We start from the raw sequence: 20,063 nt of genomic DNA on the forward strand, positions 1-20,063 counted from the left end.
GCAGTTGATAAGTAGTAGACAAGGGATTTGAAACCTGGTCTTAACCCTGCTCTTTGCTTTTGTATAATGCTGCCAACACATTCATCATTCGTAATGCCCAGAAGTAAAACAAAAACAAAAACAAAAAAACCCAAAGAGGCAGTAATGTGTTATTCAGTATTACATGTAAGAAAGTATCCTTAATTTGGAATACTACAACAACAAAGAATTAGAAAAAAAAAAAAAAAAGAGGTATGGGTCCATGGGCACATCAGCCCTGTACTTCCCTTGCTTTTTAACATAAGAACCTATTCTTTGATTATGTGTTTCAGTTCAGGCTAGTGTTGACCAGACCTACAGTACTTGCCATAAAGTACAAGGCAAATTTTCATTTGGTGACTCATGATAAATAGGTCTTATTTATAAAAAAAAACAAACAGTTGGACCTCTACTTTTACTGTAACTAGAACCACAGTCCATGGGCTTGCTAATTATTTTCTCGTCCGAGGTCTCTGGAAAGGTGATGATAACCAATCCAGTGACCCGTCTCTAAGGCTCTCATCATCTTTGACATTTCTGTCAATTTATTATTCTATGTATCTGTCAACATGGAGATTAAACAGAGAAGAGTGTGGACTTAGATTTCTCTCAGAACTTCATGAGGATAAGGACATTTAGACAATGGAATACGTTACTGAAGCACGTTATGAAGGTTTCTTTCTTTCTGTCTTTTTTTTTTTTTTTTTTTTTTTTTTTTTTGTTCCAAGAGGCTGAGCTGTCATTTGCCTGGAATGGTTCAGGACAGTTCTGCCTGGAGGCAGGACTATGGACTCATTAACCTCCTAGCCCTGCAACTCTGTCAATCTCAATTCTCTCTACGGTTTCAATCAGATACAGCTGCCTCCAGTTTCATTCTAGTTGGTTTCGTGTGGCTGTGTGCTCTTGCAATTTTCTGTATTTCAGGGGAAAAAAAGCATCTTCAATATGTGTCTGTAGCTGTGCATGAGGCAGTGTGCATGGTGGATCTTTCCTTACCGAAAGGCTCAGCATAAAATATATTAATAGATGAGTGCACTGGTATATAGAAAAGCTCCATGTGCCAAATATAGATGATTCTTATTATTTCTCTTTGCATATAGATGAATACACAGCTGTGCCGCTCTCAGGAGGCCTAGGAGTCGACTTGGTCCAAAGGAATGACTGTGCTATTTTCGCTCTTTCCCTCACATTATTTCTCAAGGCTTGAGGGAATTTAAATGTGACTTACTTGGCAATGACAAGTCTCTGTCCCCTCGGTGCCTCCCGAATGAGATCATTTACACAAGTCACCTCACCATAGCTCATTCTATTTCTTCATAGAGAAACAATATCACTTAGATGTAATCTAGATTTCAAGAAAGGACAGGTGCCCCCACTCTTTATGGCTACTTTAAAACATGTTACTATTAAATTCACAGTACTGGTGTGATGATTCATTATAACATATGTTTTCTAGAAGAGACAAGGGTCAATCCATGGAATATTAGTGTTGCCAATGAAGGAACTGAGACTCTGAGAAGTTAAGTGGCTTGGATAGGCTCTCCCGGTGAATTGATGGCATTATCGAGACTGGGACCCACCTCTCTGGTGTTGTGGCCCCGAATACAGACCTCACTGCCTTGCTCAAGACCCTTTGCTCTCACGAAAGAAATTGATTCTAACAAAAGCAATAAAATCTCTCCTCCTTAAATGTTACTGCACTTTTATCATGAAGTCGAATTTGGGAACAAGCAAATATATTTACTAATACACATATCTGTTACTCCTTATGATTCATAAAGAATTCTATTATTTGTGAATCAGTGAAATGTGTTCCTTTGTGGAAGCATATTAAAATAGAGACAAGCAATAGTCAAGCCAAGCTTAAAATACACAGTGAATACAAATTTGGAGAAAGTGGCCGTTCAGTGATCCTATTCTATGGAAGGAATAATAAAGGCCTTGGGGAGAAGTGGAGTAAGTAGAATCTATGGCACTTTTACAGACTGTACACTTAATGAAAGTTTTTAAATTCAATAGATGAATTCACTTAAAGGAATTTCTAAATTTGTAAGCCCTTTTTACAAAGGCTTTGAAAGATTCTCTGCTTTCTAATGTACTTATGTGTATTTATGGCACAATGTGTTTAAATGTAAATCAAGACAACTTCGAGCAAATTTAATCTAAATAACCTAAACTTCCTTGATTTTTTTTTTTTTTTTGAATTGAGGGAATTCTGCAATAGTTTTATGGAGATCGAAGCTTGGTCATTGTCATGTTATTATGCCATCAATACTATTGGCTACCACTATTTTCTTACAAAATAGTCCCCCCTTTGTAGGGACGTGGATCAATATTTCTCATGAGAGAGTAGAAGAAAAAAATAAATGATGTATTTCTCACTTAGGCAAGCTAAAAAAAAGGAGTTTACTGAATTTCTCATTCATTCTTTCAAAAATATTTATATCTCATGCCTAATATGACAGGTGGTATGGAAGAAGGAGGACTCTGGACTTAGAGTACCTGGGTTTATGTTCTGGTTTTCTATTTATCAGATACGTGATCTTGGGTAATTTGTAAGATGGGAGTAATAATTAATACCTATTGTTATAGATTAAGTGATTAATATTGATAAAGCATTTAGAAGAGCATATGGTAGAACGCCTGGGTGGTTCGGTTGGTTAAGTGTCCGACTTCGGCTCAGGTCATGATCTCACCATCTGTGGGTTCAAGCCCTGCATCGGGCTCTGTGTTGACAGCTCAGAGTCTGGAGCCTGCTTCGGATTCTGTGTCTCCTTCTCGCTCTGCCCCTCCCATGCTTGTGCTCTGTCTCTCTCAATAATAAATAAACATTTAAAAAAAATATTAGAAGAGCATATGGTTAAAGACAAAATAAATGCTAGCTGTTGTTGGCATTATTATGCATTATGGATTACAGATGGGGGATAAACATAATAGATATGGTTCTGCCTTCCTAGAGAATAAAGGTTAGCAGGGGGAAATAGTCATTAAATAACTAATTGAATAACTTTATAACTTTAAACTAGACTTACACTGAGTGCTAAGGGAAGTACAGTGTGAATAATATAACACTCATGTAATATCTCTCTAAGTAGATGTTCATGGGTCATTTTCTTCTATTGCAAACAGGTAAAACCACACTTCACTTTGATATCCCACATCCTGGTGACTGAGTCTCAAAATCTTTGATGTTTTTAGGGTAAATCATACCCTTTCAAGTGAGTGGCAAGCGGAATTTCACATCAGGAACATTGTGTTGGACAGACACCCTGGAAATAATTTGTTTTTCCATTTTCCTTCTCATTTCTTTATGACCACTTAAAGTTTTAAGAAAGCAATCCTAACTTCGTTTTGCTACATTCCTTAAAGCAAAAATCTCTGTGATGCTCCAGAGACCTTTGTCCTGATAAAGGCAAGTACTTCTGGGAAGAAATGAAAAGACCAACTGCCAGTGTTTGTTGAAGAGGAACACTCAGTTGTTCCTCACATTATGCAACAGATGGCATTGACAGCCTGATGGCTACGAAGGAGGAAACACACATTCCCATTCACCCAACCACTGTTCTCTCTCTCCACAACTCTGTGTCATCGTTGCATATTCATTTCTTTTCTTCTTCTCATCCCACGGCTCAGCCTTCTAGAAGGGAGCTGATTTGGATAATATGCAAAAATATTAACCAGATAATCCTAAACATACTTGGCATTTTGGCCGCTACTCAGATATCAAAGGTGTTTGAGGCAAATTTTAAATTCAGAGTTAAACGAATGTCAGCTTGTTCCATAGACAGCTCATCCAGACAAGGATTTAAAAAAGAGAAGAAAGCTGTCAAAAGTATCTTCAATAAGTCAAGCTTATTTCTCTGATTTTCTCTTCTTAAAAAATAAAACAACAGGATTCTCATATTAGGGTTCCCAAAATCAAGACTGGACAAAAAGTGAGGCCAAACCCCCCGAGTTGCTAAAAATTATTCACATTACCTTCAACACTTGTATTAAATGTCTTATCATTTTTTAGACAAGGTTTTTGAGGTCTCTTCCGAAATAGAGGGGTAGTCAAATATTTTATTGACTTTTTTTTTCTTCTTGTAATAACATGGATATTCCTTATGATGGGCGAATAGGAAATTTTGGACTTACCCTTTAAGGTAGAAGACAGATAATAAAAACATAGGCTGCCTGCAAGGCAGGGAGCGGCAGTCCAGGACTGCCTTGGTTATATAGTGAGGTGTTAAAGCGATTCCACCCTGTGGTGCTTGAGTGCACTAAAAATAGGTAACCCTGAACTATACCGCAGTTGAAGGACAAGATAAAAATAGGAAATAAACCTGAAAAATAATTGTATAAATAGAGTACTGGGATTAACAACTCAACCCACCAGATCGAATTCACTAATAAGATTTGTTATTTTTATTGAATGCAAAAGATAGGGTGTCATTTAAATATTTAAGAGAAATATTGGTTATAGAAATGTATTCTGAATTTAAAATGACAGACATGTAAGCAGAGATAGCTCACATTATTATTTGAAAGAGGGTTTCTTTAACCTTTTTAGCTAGGATGTCTCTTTATATCTCTTAATGATACTCTTCTCACTTTTATAAAAACAAATATACGAAAAAAGAAAAAGAGAAACTTGGATGTTATCAGATAGATATAACTGATCTTACAGATGTAGCTAAAAGCCAACAGTGGGGGTACCTGGGTGGCTCAGTCAAAGTGTCAGACTTTAGCTCAGGTCATGATCTCACAGTTCCTGAGTTCTAGCCCTGCATCAGGCACTCTGCTCTCAGCACAGAGCTCACTTGCTTTGGATCTTCTGTCTCCCTCTCTGACTGCCCCTCCCCCGCTTGCTTGTTCTCAAAAAAATAAAAAAATAAATAATAAAAATAAAAAAAAACAAAACAAAAAACAAAAGTGACTTAGAATGTCACAGCTTTGCTCTTGTGTTCAGTTCCCAGTAAATCGTAAGGACTGGGACTCTTCCTAAGACATGGAGGCATTCAGTACACTTTTAACCAATACAGCATCAAATGATCTAAAATTCTTCATATCTCCTTAACAGACAATATTTAAAATTCACAAATTCTGGTTTGGAAAGTCTATTCTGGATTATTAACTCTTGGCCCATATTTTAGACCTCTCCTGTTTTCGCTTCCTATGTTTCCGCCAAAAATATTATCGATTGTTAGCCCTGCCTCTCTTTCTTTCCTCTTCTCTTCTGAGGCCACTGCCATGACTCTAGGGCCTGCATGCCATCATTTCACACTTGGATTTGGGCAAAGGATCATTAACTTCTGAGTTTCTGCTTTTGTCCACTTCTGACAGATTAACTTCAGTGTATAATCACATCATCTTTCTGCTCAAAAACTTCAGGACATTATTTAGAGAATAAACCTTAAAATCTTAGCCTCGAATTCCAGAGTTTCTAAACCTGATTTTTAACAGTAATTAAGGACACATTTGTTTTTATTTAGCCATTTTATTAGCTAATTTTAACCCTGGGATCCATCATCCAATTCATAGAATAGAATAATAAAATATTACCAGTAATTTACCATGTGCTCCTTGCCTTCCCTAATCCCTTCTTTCTCCCTCTCAGAGGTAACCATTGTTCTAAATTTGGTGTTTTTCATGCCTCACGTTTTAAAAGTTTTAGCACGTATATGTACATATAAATAGTAGGCCTTTAATTTTATAAAAAGATTATTATGCTATCTATTGCCATCTACAGCTTGCGTCAATTTTTTTCTCTTTAACATTTGGTTACTAAGACTCATTTGTGTTATTGTATGTAGTTATAGCTAATCAATTTTCACTTTTGTATGAGACTTTATTGGGCAAACATATCACAATTGGCTTTGGAGTTATTCCTTTTTTTTTTTTTTTTTTTTTTTTGGACATTACTAAAGTGTGCAAAGTGTATTGCAGACATTCTTAAACATGTCTCCTGGAAAGCATTCCTGCTCTGGTTTCTCTTGGGTATATGCCCGACATTGGAATTGTTGAGTTTTAGACTGTACCAATAAGGATCCTGGCATGAACAAGATCAAATTGTGTAATTGAGGAAAGTTTAAGAAAGGAGCTATTATGGGATGATGAAGCACCCTAGAACTAGCAAGGGCAGGAGCCATAACAATCTCTGTCCCTGAAGAGGCAAGGGGAGGAAGTGATTATTCAAGCCTAAAAGGGGCAGCTGCAGCTTTAGGAGGGGGATTGCCCAACAGAGGTCTCGCTTTTTTCAGCCAAACAGTCTGGCAGAAAGGGAGCTGATCTCACTGAAAACCCTGACCTCACTCTGTACCCTTCTGTCCAGTGTTGTGCCAGGATCTCCCATTGGCTGAACCCAACCAGAAGCCAGAATGCAAGAGAACCTGCTGATGAAAGTCTACAAAGACCAGCTTCTAAGAACACAGAGAAGGATGGAGAAGGCTGGACACTGGATCTAGAGAGGTAAAAGGGTATATGCAAATGTTAAACATTGTATAATTCCATTCTGTTTTGCGAAGTATTTGTACCAATTTACACTCCCAATGGCAGTGGAAAAGAGAGTCTGTTGGTCTATCCTTTCCACAACTTAGTGTTGTTGTTAAACTTCTGCATTTATGCCAGTAGGTTCAAATGGTATCTCCTTGTGGTTTTGATGTGGATTCCCTCGATTACTGATGAAGCTGAACTATTTTTCATGTTTATTAGCCAGACACATCAACTCTTCTGTAAAATTCCCATTCTTGTATTGCAAAGCTTAACAAGTGTATTCTAAAATTTAAATGGAAGAGCAGAGTCAAGAATGGCCAGCACATTTCTGAAGGAGAAGAAAAAGGTGTAACTCTCCTTCAATATATGAAGGCTTGTTATAAAGCTATAGTAATGAAAAGAGTGTGATATCAGTGCAGCAATACACATCTTGACCGACAGAAGAAGAGAAATGAGCCCCCAAAGAGACTCATTCATTAAGGGAACTTCAAAAATGGTGGACACGGTGTGGCAGGTCCCTGGGGAAAGGCATGGTCATTTAACAAATAGACATGAAAATACAAACTCTTCTTACAGATGGCAAAACAGAAAATAGATTGCTGTCTCACACCATACAAAAAATCAACTTCAAATGCATTCAGACCTTGATAACTTTACTGTTTTCAGAAAAAAAATGCCAGTGAATACCCTTTTCTGACCTTAAGGTAGGGAAGGATTTTTTAAAGATGATTAAAAAAAATCCTAACCATAAAAGAAAGTACTAATATGCTCAAGCACTTTGATAAGATGTTTTCATTAAAAATACGACTTAAAGAATAGGAAACAATAAACCACAAGTATGAAAAAGATATTTGCAATGCATGTAATGAACAATGGCTAGTATCAAGAATATATGAAAAATTCCCAAAAATCAAAAAGAAAGAGACAAATGACCTAGTGGGAAAATGGGCAACATAAATTTCTAGCAGCTTTTTCTTTTATGTTTCATGAACTCTCACTAGTTTATAATTCTTAGAGACTATAATTGTGTCTTAGTTATCTTTGTTTCCTTATCACTTTGCTTAGTGCCTGGTAGAAAGAAAATGGTCAACAAATGCTCATTGAATAAATGAACAAACTTGCACTCTCGAATAATGGAAGCTCTGTTAACAAAACTCACCATATGCATACGACTCTCAGAGTCTATGCTCACATTTCCAGCTTGGACAGCTTCCTGTATTTAGATTACCAGCTCCTACCCATCTTTGGAAGTCGAGATCATGATCCTTCTTTATATCATAAAGACTTCACTGCCTCTTATATCTAACAGATCTTCTTTTGGGACATCTCCTGCACTGTTGAATTGTATTACTCCATATTTCTACCCCTGTGCCAATCTCTCTGGCTTAGATTCTAAACTCCTTGAGGGCAAGGGCCATTCTCTTCTAAAGTACCTCTCACAGTTCTACGAGGTGTTCAATTAATATTTAGTTCAGATGAGTCACACCATCTAGTACAAATTAACAGCCGTCCTTCTAGTTTCAAAATGGCAGAATAATTGTTCTCAAAAAATATTGGTACTTCATTTTGATTTTTCCCAATTTTAGGCACTAGAGGTCAGGTTACAAAGGCTCTAGGGATGTATTCTAGAAAAGATAAGTTGTTGTAAAGAAAAAAAAACCAACTTGGTGGTGATTGATTATTCAAATACAAATTTATGACTGGAAAAAGGCAGCAGAGTATAGTGCAAAAAATGAGGGCCATGGAATCAAATATCTGGGTTTGTTGTTGTTGTTGCTCATTTTCTAGTGATAAACCAGAAGTATTTATTTTATTTTATTTTTTAATATAATTTATTGTCAAGTTAGCTAACATACAGTGTATGCAGTGTGCTCTTGGTTTCAAGGGTAGATTCCTGCGATTCGTCGCTTACGTACAACACCCAGTGCTCATCCTGACAAGTGCCCTCCTCAATGCCCGTCACCCATTCAAATATCTGTTTTTAACCTCAGCACCACCTTAGGGGAGGGAATTCCTTAGATGCTTTCAGCTGATGTGTAAAATGGGATGATAAAATTTACCTCAAAGATCATCTAGCAGATTAGTGGTGCACAGGTGGTACTTAACACATTTGATTTTCCTAATTTCTCTCCTCCCTCTTACAAATAATGCTGTGTTTAATCACACCTTGGAGTGCATGGTTTTAAGACTTAACCATCTAACTCTTCAATAATAAACTTTACTAACAGCAAGTTGCTCTTGTCAAATGAATACTTGCATTCTATCATCTCCCCTGACTTGCGTAAAAAAATTTTTTTAACGTTTATTCATTTTTGAGAGACAGAGACAGCGTGAGTGGGGACAGGGAGAGAGGGAGACACAGAATCCAAAGCAGGCTCCAGGCTCTGAGCTATCAGCACAGAGCCCGACGTGGGGTTTGAATTCATAGACTGTGAGATCATGGCCTGAGCCAAAGTCAGAGGCTCAACCGACGGAGCCACCCAGGTGCCCCTGCCTAAAATTCTTAATTGGTGAAAGGGAAACAAATGACCCAAAATTAAATCTCTCATCCCCATGGGTGTATAGTGCAGCTGGTTGCTGTAATAGGAGTATCTCAAAAATTCATTTTCCATCTCTAGTATTAATAATTTCAACATACAGGAAAAGTGAAAGTCATGTATAATTCACATACCTCCCACCTAGATTTAACAATTGTTCTAACAATTATCATAAAAATAATGCAGAGGTTAATGAGGACTTTAGAATTGTTATGCATATAACTTCCTGATGATTTGAAGGTATCTAAAACCCACCAACAGAAGTCACCCAAAAGGGGGGGTGGGGAGGAAGTCACCCAAAGGGTTACTTCACTGTGAACTCTTTAATGAACCTTTTTTTCCCCATTCATTATAGGAGAGTTTTTCAGATGGTGAACTATCGAAGAAAACATAGATTGGGCTACTCTTTTCCATAATGCCACTTCTTGGTTTCTTGACTTAGGGCTAGGGCTGCCCTTTCTCTTTTCCCCCGCAGGGTACATACTCCTTCTTGCTTGCATTTACTCCTTCCAAATTTTCATGAAATGGTAGGGTTGCCAGATTTAGCAAAGAAACACACAAGACATCTAGTTAAATTTGAATTTCAGATAAATTATTAAATTTTTTTAGTGTAAGTATAACCCAAATGTTGCATGGGACATACTTATACTGAAAAGTAATTCGTTATTTATCTGAAATTCAAATTTCACTGGGAAATCTGTATTTTTGTCTGGAAACTTTGTGAAATAGATGAGTCCAGAGAGCTTTTGAGGGGCCTGTGGATCTCTTTGATATTTGGGCTCTCATGCTCACAGGTCTGAGGATAAAATGAGAGAGAAAGATAGAGAAAGGGAGAAAGTATTTCTGCACCATAAATAATAAAGGAATGGTTAAGCTAGAATTGTTTTTGAGCTAGTTGGGAGTTAGAGAGTGTCTGAGGTATATTTGTGTTGGACTTAGTAACTAAAATAGTCTGTGAGGACTCTGGGGAAAATAGGGTATGTGGACCTAAACAGATTGAATGAATTTATGACTAGTGTTAAAGTCATATGTGTATGAGTTTGCTTAAGAGTATGTATTGCATCTATTGCCACATTAATTCTGTATACCCACCAATCATGAACCTGAGGCCTCGCTCATGGGTAGCATTTATGGTTCACACATCAGCGTCAGTTGGGGGGGGACGGGGGGAGTGGTGGTGGCCAAGTGGCCCTGTCGATCTTGGCTGGAGTTGCTAGAGAAGCTCTAGGCTGGCCTTAGTTGGTAGCTCTGCTCCACGCACGTCATTCTCTTCTGAGGACCATCCAGCAAGCTCAGAGATGGCTTTCTCAGAGTGACTTTACACGCACAGGGAGAAGCACGCAAGCTCATGCAGAAATCTGAACTGGTGCAGTCATTTTCACCTCATTGTATTAGTCACAGAACCTACTTCTGAGGGGAGGGAAATGGCTTTGTCTCTTTAGTGAGAGAAAGCACAAAGAGCAAAAGGTGTGGATGCAGGTGAGATAAAGAATTGGGGCCACCATGATGGTCTACCACGAGGAACAAGGGTGGGTAGGAACATAAGAATAAATTGGAAAGTAAAGAAATTGCTTGTTTTGAAAACTCTAAGTTTGGAATTGTAGCACTTTTCTTTCTCCAAGAGGAGAAATTTGCAAGACTTCCAAATAAATTTCTCCAGTTTGTGAAGCAGAAATGCCAACAGTTCCACACAAATTACTGGAGTGTTTCACAATTTCTCTCAAAATACCTGTCAGAAAAGTTCTTTGGAGGGAGCACATGGTGGCATTATACTTGCCATAAACAAAATATACCCATCCATGTGAAGAGTCTGAGGTGTGAAAAACGAAACCTTATAAGAAAGTGGCGACACTGAAAAGGAAGACCAACTAAAGATCCAGAAGAAGTAGATTACTATGTTGGTGTCCCCTAAAGCCTAGCACATTTTCTTCATGGTTTGCAAAGTTTGGCAATCAGAAAGTGCATACTGAAAACTAGAGGTGGGAATCTGCCACTTGTCTGACCTTTGTAAAGTAGCAGTCTCTTTGTGTACTGTTTTGTTCCATAGTAGGTCAATAATATAAAAATTATGTATAACTAAAGTGCCAAATAAATGAGCTATGTTTACATCAACAGTGACTGAAGAAGAAAACATTCTGCCCATAGAAATCTTCATTGTGACCTCTAATTGCAAGGTTTTTCTTTATCGGAATCCATAGATAGTAAAAATGATGAGTTTGATTCTCAGCTCTTTTTACATTTATTGTCCCTACTGGTAGTGGGTAGGAAATGAACTGGCACAAGACAAATAATTGTGTCAGTTGAACTCTTTTGGTTTCAAACTTCAGGTCTCAAGAAAAAAGCCTGGTGTCATTTAAGGACTGGGATCAGGTGGCAGAGTATGGGTCCTGTTGCCAATACCTGGGGGTCAAGGCTAGATTGGGCCTTAAAATGGGAGGGAGGGTCACCCTTCAGAAGGATGGGGAATATATTAGATAAATAATACCTGTTCACTAATAGTACTAAAAATAAATAGCTTTAAAAAATAAATTGTGTGCCAAACTCTTTTAAAATTCATTTATTCCTTACAATCTCATGAGGAAGGTATTTTGTTAATGCAGCTTTTCAGAGGTTAAAATGAGGCACAGAGAAAATAATTTGCCCAAGATCCCATAACTTGGATGTGGCAGACGCGTGATCTGAGCCTAGGTATCTTGACTTTAGGTAGAACTGTGTACCACAGCAAGAAACAAGTCAATAGGAGAAATGTGAACTGAAATATGATAGGGTAAGTCTCTGTGTGCAAACATTTCTTCCAGAACTCTGCTGGTGTAAAAGGGAACTTGCTAAATGGTATTAGAGTGCCTTTTTAATGCTGAAAACAGTAATGACAAGAAAAAAACAAAAAAAACAAAAACAAAAACAAAAACATGAATGTATTTGATATAAATATTTGTATTGGGTATAAATACACCTATCTGTATTGTGTATAAACGTATTGGATACAAATGTGTCTATAGAGGGATTTATATCAAAACATTAACAGTGGTTATCTCTGGAGAGGGGAGTGGGATGCTGGAGCAGAGAAGAGAGTATTTCATTTTGTATTCTATGATTTATGTAGAATGTGGATAATTTAAAAATATGTAGTATAAAGAAATAGCCTGATCGGGGAAAGCAAAAGCAAAATGCCTAGGTGCCCAACATTAAATATGAAACTAGAAAATTGGTTTCAGATTGGTTTCTGTATCTTACTTCTGCTATTACTTGAGGATATGGCTGGTGAAAACTACCTGTCTCAAATTTCTTTCCCAATCAAGTGGAGAGGTGAGCATGTTTTTCTCCTGAAACAGTGTGGATAATGCCGTCTTTTCAGAATGTAAGTGTATTAATGGTTCATACATATAGCCCCTTAAGTACTATGTGATCTTTAACAAATATTTTAATTAAGAACTTCTTCAAGTATGCTAAAATCTGGAGTCATAAAAGTACAGTTGACCCTTGACAAATGGGTTTGAATTGCTTGGGCCCACTCTTATGTGGATTTTTATCAGTATAGTACTGTAAACGTATTCTCTTCCTTATGCTTTTCTTAGTAACATTTTCTTTTCTTTGGCTTTATTGTAAAATTACAGTATATAATACATCTAACATACAAAATATGTGTTAATCAACTGTATATGTTACCAGTGAGGCTTCCAGTCAACAGCAGGCTATGAAGATTTGAGGGAGCTCAAAGTTACATGTGGATTTTCGACTGTGTGGGGGATTGGCTCTCCGAATCCCCATGTTATTCAAGGGTCAAATGTACTTGTTTTCAAACTGCAGTTTAGAAAATAAAATACTACAAACATAATTGATGACACCTGTAAATCTCCCCAACCCAGCACTCATTTCTTGGTACCCACTAGCAAACCTTATGCATACAGCTGTAATATATGGTTATCATTTTGCATATAACTCGTATCAGAAAACATGCAGTGCTCCACAACCTGCTTTTCTTGTTCATTTTTGAGCAGCATCCATGTTGACATGCATAACTCTGGTTTGCACATTTTGACTGTTGTACAGAAGGCTATCATATGAATGTACGATCAATGTTGAGTGCCAGTTGGGACTCCCCTCAGCTGTTATACGCAAGGCTGCCATGACCATTTTTGTTCATGTCTCCTTATGCACATGCATAAGTACTTTTTAAAGGTAACATGGTAATAAGTCTTTATTCGCTATGGTAAATTTGATGGTTGTGCCAGTGTATTTTCCCACCAACAGCGAGAGTTCCACTGCTTTGCTGTCCTTGACAACACTTGCTATTTTGAAACTTACATTGTTGCTAATTTGATGGGTGTGATATAGTACATCCTTATGTTTTTAACTAAAACTTCCTTGAGTAGTGAACAGTATTTTTCCCATATGTTTCTGGCCTTTCAGATTCACTCTTGTAAGAAACCTACCTTTCGTGGGGGCACCTGTGTGGCTCATTCGGTGAAGTGTCCAACTTTGGCTCAGGTCACGATCTCACAGCTCGTGAGTTCAAGCCCCACGTTGGGCTTTGTGCTGACAGCTCAGAGGCTGGAGCCTGCTTCGGATTCTGTGTCTCTGTCTCTCTCTGTCCTTCCCCCGCTCTCACTCTGCCTCTCTCTCTCAAAAATAAACATTAAAAAAATTTAGAAATATTTTTGTTTTTGCAGCATGTGCATATTTCTATTGTAGTATTTCATGAGATTTAGGAATTTTTATAGCATATATATTATATGTATAATATATATATTAACATTCTTGTGGCTTATGTTTTCACTTTTATAGTACTTAATGTGCATGTGTCTTAAATTTTAATATATTTAAATTTACATCTTTTACGACTGTCCCTTTGTGTCTTATTTAAATAATTTTTCCCATGCTAAGGTCTGAAAAAATGTTGAATATATTCACTTAAGTTTTAAAATATTACTTTTAAAAGTCGTCTTTAATCCAACTCAAATATACTTGTTTATGATTTGAAGTAGGGATCCGAATTAATTTTTTTCCAAGGGGATATTCAAACAATTTTTTAAAAAGTCACTCCTTTCCCTACTGGTTTATAACAACATAAGTTTCCATATATTAGGGTCTCTTCAAGTCTGATTTAAGGAAATAACAGTAACATTTAACATTTAATGTGTATCTGCCATGTATCAGGAACTAGTCTAAGCATGTTAGATGCTTAGATTGTGCACTTTGGAGTTTGTATGGGCTCACATGTACACTAGAGAGCCCTGATGAATGATAGGTTTTACTATGACTTGTTTACTGGCTGATAAAGATACGGTTGTCGGGTGAAATTCATAAATATGCTGGTTGACACAAACCAAACGTATAACTTGCTTTTATTAAACATTGAAAAAATCAACATATCGTCCAAAGAGGCAGACATCCCAAGAGCTTTAGTGAAAACCAACTTAACATCAACTTGTTTGACAAAGCTTTGAGAATAAATGAGCAATTAGATTCTTAAAGTAGGACTAGAACATGAATGAGCTCTAGACTCCAATACAGTTATAAGCCAACAAATTAGGCATTGTTTGGCTTAATAGTTTTAGCTTTAATGTATATATATATATTATTTAGAATATTAGCATCTGAGCTACATAATGATTTTATCATTTTATTCTAATTAAAACAAAGATTTCTGGAACCTCCAAGTAGTCTTTGAAGTTCTCCAATATGGACATATACTAACCCCTATTCCTCACTACATATCAAATGTGAAATAACTGTCAATATAGACCAACATTTTCATACGATTTCTAAGGCTTCTGGCACATAAAATATATAATATCTGTGTGACAACAATGCCATGATTATATACAAAAAAAATATTTAAAATGTTCCTTGTGCAATTTAAGTTCTAAAGATTAAAAAAAACAAATGTTCCATGTTAATAAAATATTAAAATATTATAAGCTTCCCATAAATTTGACATTGATTTTATAATTACATAAAGAACACACAAGATAAGGCTTGCACACTAAGTGATTCATCATTTAAATGAACTGTCGAACCAAATATACTTATTTGATATTCTTAGATCTCTAGATCATACTTTCAGCCAAAATACACTTTAATATAACTTATAAACATTTCCAATTAAACTGTAACATTGAGGCAGCAAATGTCAGATCTACATTTGCCTACCTATTTATGTGTCACACAAATACAAGTCTATGAATCTTAATTTATTCTTTTGTCTAAGTCACCATTGTAGAGAATGTGTCAGTAAGTGAAATCCACAAAAGGTGACGATGTCTCATTTGAGAAAAATGAAAGTCATTAACACCTTGTCTTAAAGTTCTAAAGCAGCATAGTCAGCTTTTAAGGCAAAAAAAAAAAAAAAAAAAAAAAAAAGGCCCAAAATATTATAACTTATAAATTCTGTAATTCTTCTTTTGGCATTAAAAGCCACAGCACAAATTCTTACACTTTAATAGACAATATATTAGTGTACATCTGGATATACATTGGCCAACATTCTCCATCAGCATGACATTGTCCTGTGAAATAGCGGTGTTCGTGAAGTGCATTGTGACAGGGCACATTTAATGGCCATCCTGGGCATCAGGGGACATGGAATGGCTGAGTCTTGACCTTCCATTCACAGATATTGTATTTGATGGAACAGTAACCTAAGAGAAAGAAAGAAGCACAGTTTGCACCCATCAAGTGAAAATGGCACAGCTCTCTAATTTTCAGTTTTCAACAATTACCACATTTGAACTTCTGTATAATTGTAAGCGATAATATTTAGTGTTCCGTATTCAATAAATCACAAATGATTAAGAATAAATGTTCACTCTACCATAAAATTAAAAATAAGAGAGTTGTTATTTCCACAACAAACAAGTTAAATAATCCATTAACACATCTTAGCCTTCACAAAATTACCAAATCAACTCAAAGGACAAGAGCACAAACAGACTGCAGGCCAAGCTGTTGAAGAGCATTTTTTGCTAGGTTAATTCTGGCTCCTCAAAGCTGCCTTGGAAAATGTAGAAAAATAAAGCGAATTCCACAACACAAAGAATTTTTGTATTGATGGTATATATTAACTTGACATTCCCCTCCCCAGGTACTCCTTGTTTATAAGAAAATACAGCTTTGGTTTTTAAAATGCTGTCATTTGAAGGGCTAAAAAAGTCAAATCTAAGAGTGTTATGTCAAAACAATTGCAGAATGAAAAGTAGTTTTCTTCCTCCCAATAAATAAACTCCGAAATTCCAAGATTCTATGGCAAAGTCTCCTATTTACAAATGGTAAGTGAATGAAATACACTAAGAATTTCCTAAATAGCTTGAAATTCTAACATTTAGAAGAATGTTTTAAAAAATCATCTGGATTCTGGATAGTAAATAGGTATAATATTTTGAAATATTATACATAAAATTTGACAATACTTTTAAAAAATGGTTAATGTCTAGTTATAATTTGAATAGATTCTTAACCAAACATTATCACAAGAGAACTGGAGTACAAAAGGCCACAGATTCTGCCTTGCATCAGAGTAAGTTCCTGAAAGGGAAAATAAAATGGGCAAATTCAGTTTGGATTTGATTTCCTAGTGCTTCATTCATGGCCTTTTACTAAAACAAAGATTGGTAACCGAAACGAATCAACTTTCTTCACTATGAATCCAGGATGGAGTAGAGTAGTTGACACTAAAACAGCTAAAAGAAAAGCTGCCACCAGGGGAAGGAAAACTCCTGCACCTTGTTTAGTATTCACGTGGGGTTCCTTTCCAAATATAGCCAACAAACAGGTAACGACTTTTCATTATGTAACTTTGGCACGAAAAGTTTCAGTGTGTAGGGATTATTTTTGTAATTATTGCCAAATTTGCAGTGGTCATAATTCTTTGTAAGAAAAAGAGACAAATTTTGTTTTAAGCATTTAAAAAACATACCAATGGCCCTAATACAAATAAAAGATGTTTACTGTAGCACCATTTATAGAGTGGAGAAACTAGAATCTAGTGAAATGTCCACCAACAAGGAGCAAATAAACTATGGTTCATTCATATAATCAAATACTCCATAGTCTGAAAAAGAATAGTGTGTATGTGTATGTGTAACAAGATGGAAAACATCAGAGATATTTATGAATGGTTTACAGAGGAGTTTATTTTTGTACAGAAAAATTAAATATGTTTATATACTACAAAAGTGGTCTGGAAGGTTTCACTTTAATCTATCACGAGCAATTACTTTAGGGGGAAACGGTATTTCATTTGATATTTAAAAATTTGTATACTAAACTTTCAAGCATGAAAAGACATTATTATAGACTAGTCTATAAATTCTGTGTGGTCAGAAACCTTGACTATTTTAATGCCGTGCCTGGCACGGTATAGATCAATGAATTATTTCTTGAATGGAATACAATAACTTCTTATAAACATTTATAAAGTAAAAGAGTGTTGCTTGAATTTTTTGAATAATGAACATATGACACCTATGATAAAGATTTTTTTAAAGATTAAAAACTTTTAAACATTAAAGAATTTACTAATATGAGCATTAAAGAATTTACTAATATGAGCATCTACTATTTGACTGTCTCAACTTTAAGTTTAAAGAATATCAGGAATATTCTTGTAGTTTTCTTATTCTTGTAAGGAAAATTTGCTATAAAACTGTCATTGATTAATATATATGGAAAGAACTGCCAACCTGAAGCCCTCGGATTGTACAAATTCCAAACAAGGAAGTATGAGTAAAAAGCAGACCAATTAAACAAATAAAAATGCCAGTAAGTTCTGGGCGACTTATCCCATAAGTTCTGGGTGACTTATCTGGTTTCTTTCTTCCTTCCAGGTTTTTATGGAGCCAAAGATAAATTTTACATTCTGAGGAAACGGTTAATATCAACTACTAAATACCATTTGTCACTTTATTTTCATAAACGTATATTCTACTTGTAATAGTATAATGACCTTTAGTAACTGAAGCATCAACAGGAACCAAAAGTAGCCAGAAAGTTCTTGTATCAACACAAGTAAATGATCATAGTTTACTTAATCTCATATTCTCTGAAAACAATCTGCTGATTCACATATAAATCTTTATGCCAAATACATTTTATAAAACAGTAAACTAGATTTATTAAAACTAGGAAGACAAGACAATTCTGTGACTACATGGGGGTCAAAGAGGGATAAGGTGTGGAAAAAAATCTTAATATGAAAAAAAAAACATGGCATGTTCATGACTACATTTACACTAGAGCAATCAACTAGATAATTGTTCTAATGTGAACCAATTATTATAATGAAGGTTAATTATTCGGGTATGAACCAGAGCCATAAGGCAGGTTGGTACCTGGAGTTAAACTGAACATTTGGGTGCCAAAATATAGGCAAACCTGGAGCCAATTTTCTGATGAACAATCTAAGCCCACTGTCAAAATCACTGAAGATTTTATTTGGCACTATAACTGTTGTTCTATAAAAGAAATGTTAGAATTTAAAACAAACCAGGAGAAATGTTCAGTACAGGATAGAAATATGGGACTTAAGCAAAGATCACAAGGAATCAGAGCCTTTTGGTGTCCATTTTTACTTCCTTTTGCAATATATTTTTTGAAATACAATACATGTACAGGAGAGTGCACTGAACTTAAATAAACAACCTGATGGAAACAAACACAAACGTATATATAATCCACCACTCAGGCCAAGAGAATAGCTCCAGCTCCCTACTGATCTTGTCTTTATTTAAAATGTTGACATTTTCTTCATCACAGGTTTTTGCTTTCATTTAGACATTTAAAAAATCTTGCATTAAGATAACATTTATCTCGATTACTTAGTTTTTTAGTTTCCTCTTAAATTGTGTTGCCTGTCCTTCTCCTACAAACCCCAGCAAAGCCTTTTCTCTCCCTGTGGAAGTAACCCTATCATGATTTTTATAATTACTTCCTTGCTTTTAAAAATAATTGCCACCTACGCATGCATCGTTAAATAACATAATTTAGTTTTGCATGCCGTCAAACTTTACACATAGATATTTTTATAGGTCTTTACCCTGTTGTGTTTAGGTGTACTTTGCCCAACTTACTGTTGTTTGATAATCCATTCTTTGAATATATTATTTATTCTGTTTTTGGATATTAATGTTATATTTACTTAGAGCTATTACAAACAATATTTCATGAATATTCTTATAAATGTGTCCTGGTACACAACACACACCTTTTTAGGGTATAATTAGAAGTGAAAATACTGATCATAGTGTGTCAGTTCCGTGACCTTTACTAGACCCTGTGTTCATTTTTAGTGCAAAAAAAAAAAATTGATTACTTAAGGAATTTTTATTAAACAAAATTCAGGAACTGGCACTACAAAGACTCAGGGCTATTGATAATCTCCTACTGAGAGAGATAAAATTTAGACTTGATGGAACCTCAAGTAATGACTTATAAACAGGATACAATTATAGGATCATCATTTAGAGCCTGCTTTCTATGCTGATTCACATCCAGCTCATTCTGGAAGCAAGGAGAATTTTATAAGTGAAGAGACTGCCAATTTAGAGCCCGTATCACCAAGCACACAGCTGCTTGCCTGTACAGTTCTGTTGGCCTAAAAGACATTCCCAACTTAATGCACTCTTTTCTGCAATTAGTCCATTGGAACTGATTACTATATCCACGGACTTAGGAAAAGGCACTGCAGTTATGTTCTGTCTAGCTACTTGGTTCTCCTGTGGACCTGATGTGCCACTGCTTCTCAGTCCCAGGCTGTGAACACCCAGAAGGCAGAGGCTTCGTATTATTCATTTTTGTATCCCCAGCATCTAGGACAATGTTTAGTACTTTTTTGCTTAAAAAATGCTTATCAAGTATATTGAATTGAGAAAGCTTTACATTTTTTTAACGCTTATTTCTTTTTGAGAGAGTGAGAGAGCGAGAGACTGCGTGCGTGCACATGAGCAGGGGAGGGACAGAGAGAAAGGGAGACACAGAATTGGAAGTAGGCTCCAGAGCTCTCAACACAGGGTCCTACGTGGGGCTCAAACTAACAAA

At 35.9% G+C, this 20,063-nt stretch overlaps 1 protein-coding gene across 5 annotated transcripts in view; it reads right to left on the reverse strand.

Moving 5' to 3' along the window:
* Positions 1-14,357: 14,357 nt before the first annotated feature.
* COBLL1 (cordon-bleu WH2 repeat protein like 1) overlaps positions 14,358-20,063 on the reverse strand; it is a 168,396-nt gene continuing 162,690 nt past the window's right edge. For all 5 annotated transcript variants that reach the window (XM_042948988.1, XM_042948986.1, XM_042948985.1 and 2 more), the window contains one exon: positions 14,358-15,670. In XM_042948988.1, coding sequence (XP_042804922.1) covers positions 15,584-15,670 — 87 coding nt within the window. In that variant the 3' untranslated portion in view covers positions 14,358-15,583. The remainder of the gene's footprint in view (positions 15,671-20,063) is intronic.

Source organism: Panthera leo, chromosome C1 (genome assembly GCF_018350215.1).
Source record: "Panthera leo isolate Ple1 chromosome C1, P.leo_Ple1_pat1.1, whole genome shotgun sequence".
In the NCBI taxonomy this organism is placed as follows: domain Eukaryota; kingdom Metazoa; phylum Chordata; class Mammalia; order Carnivora; family Felidae; genus Panthera; species Panthera leo.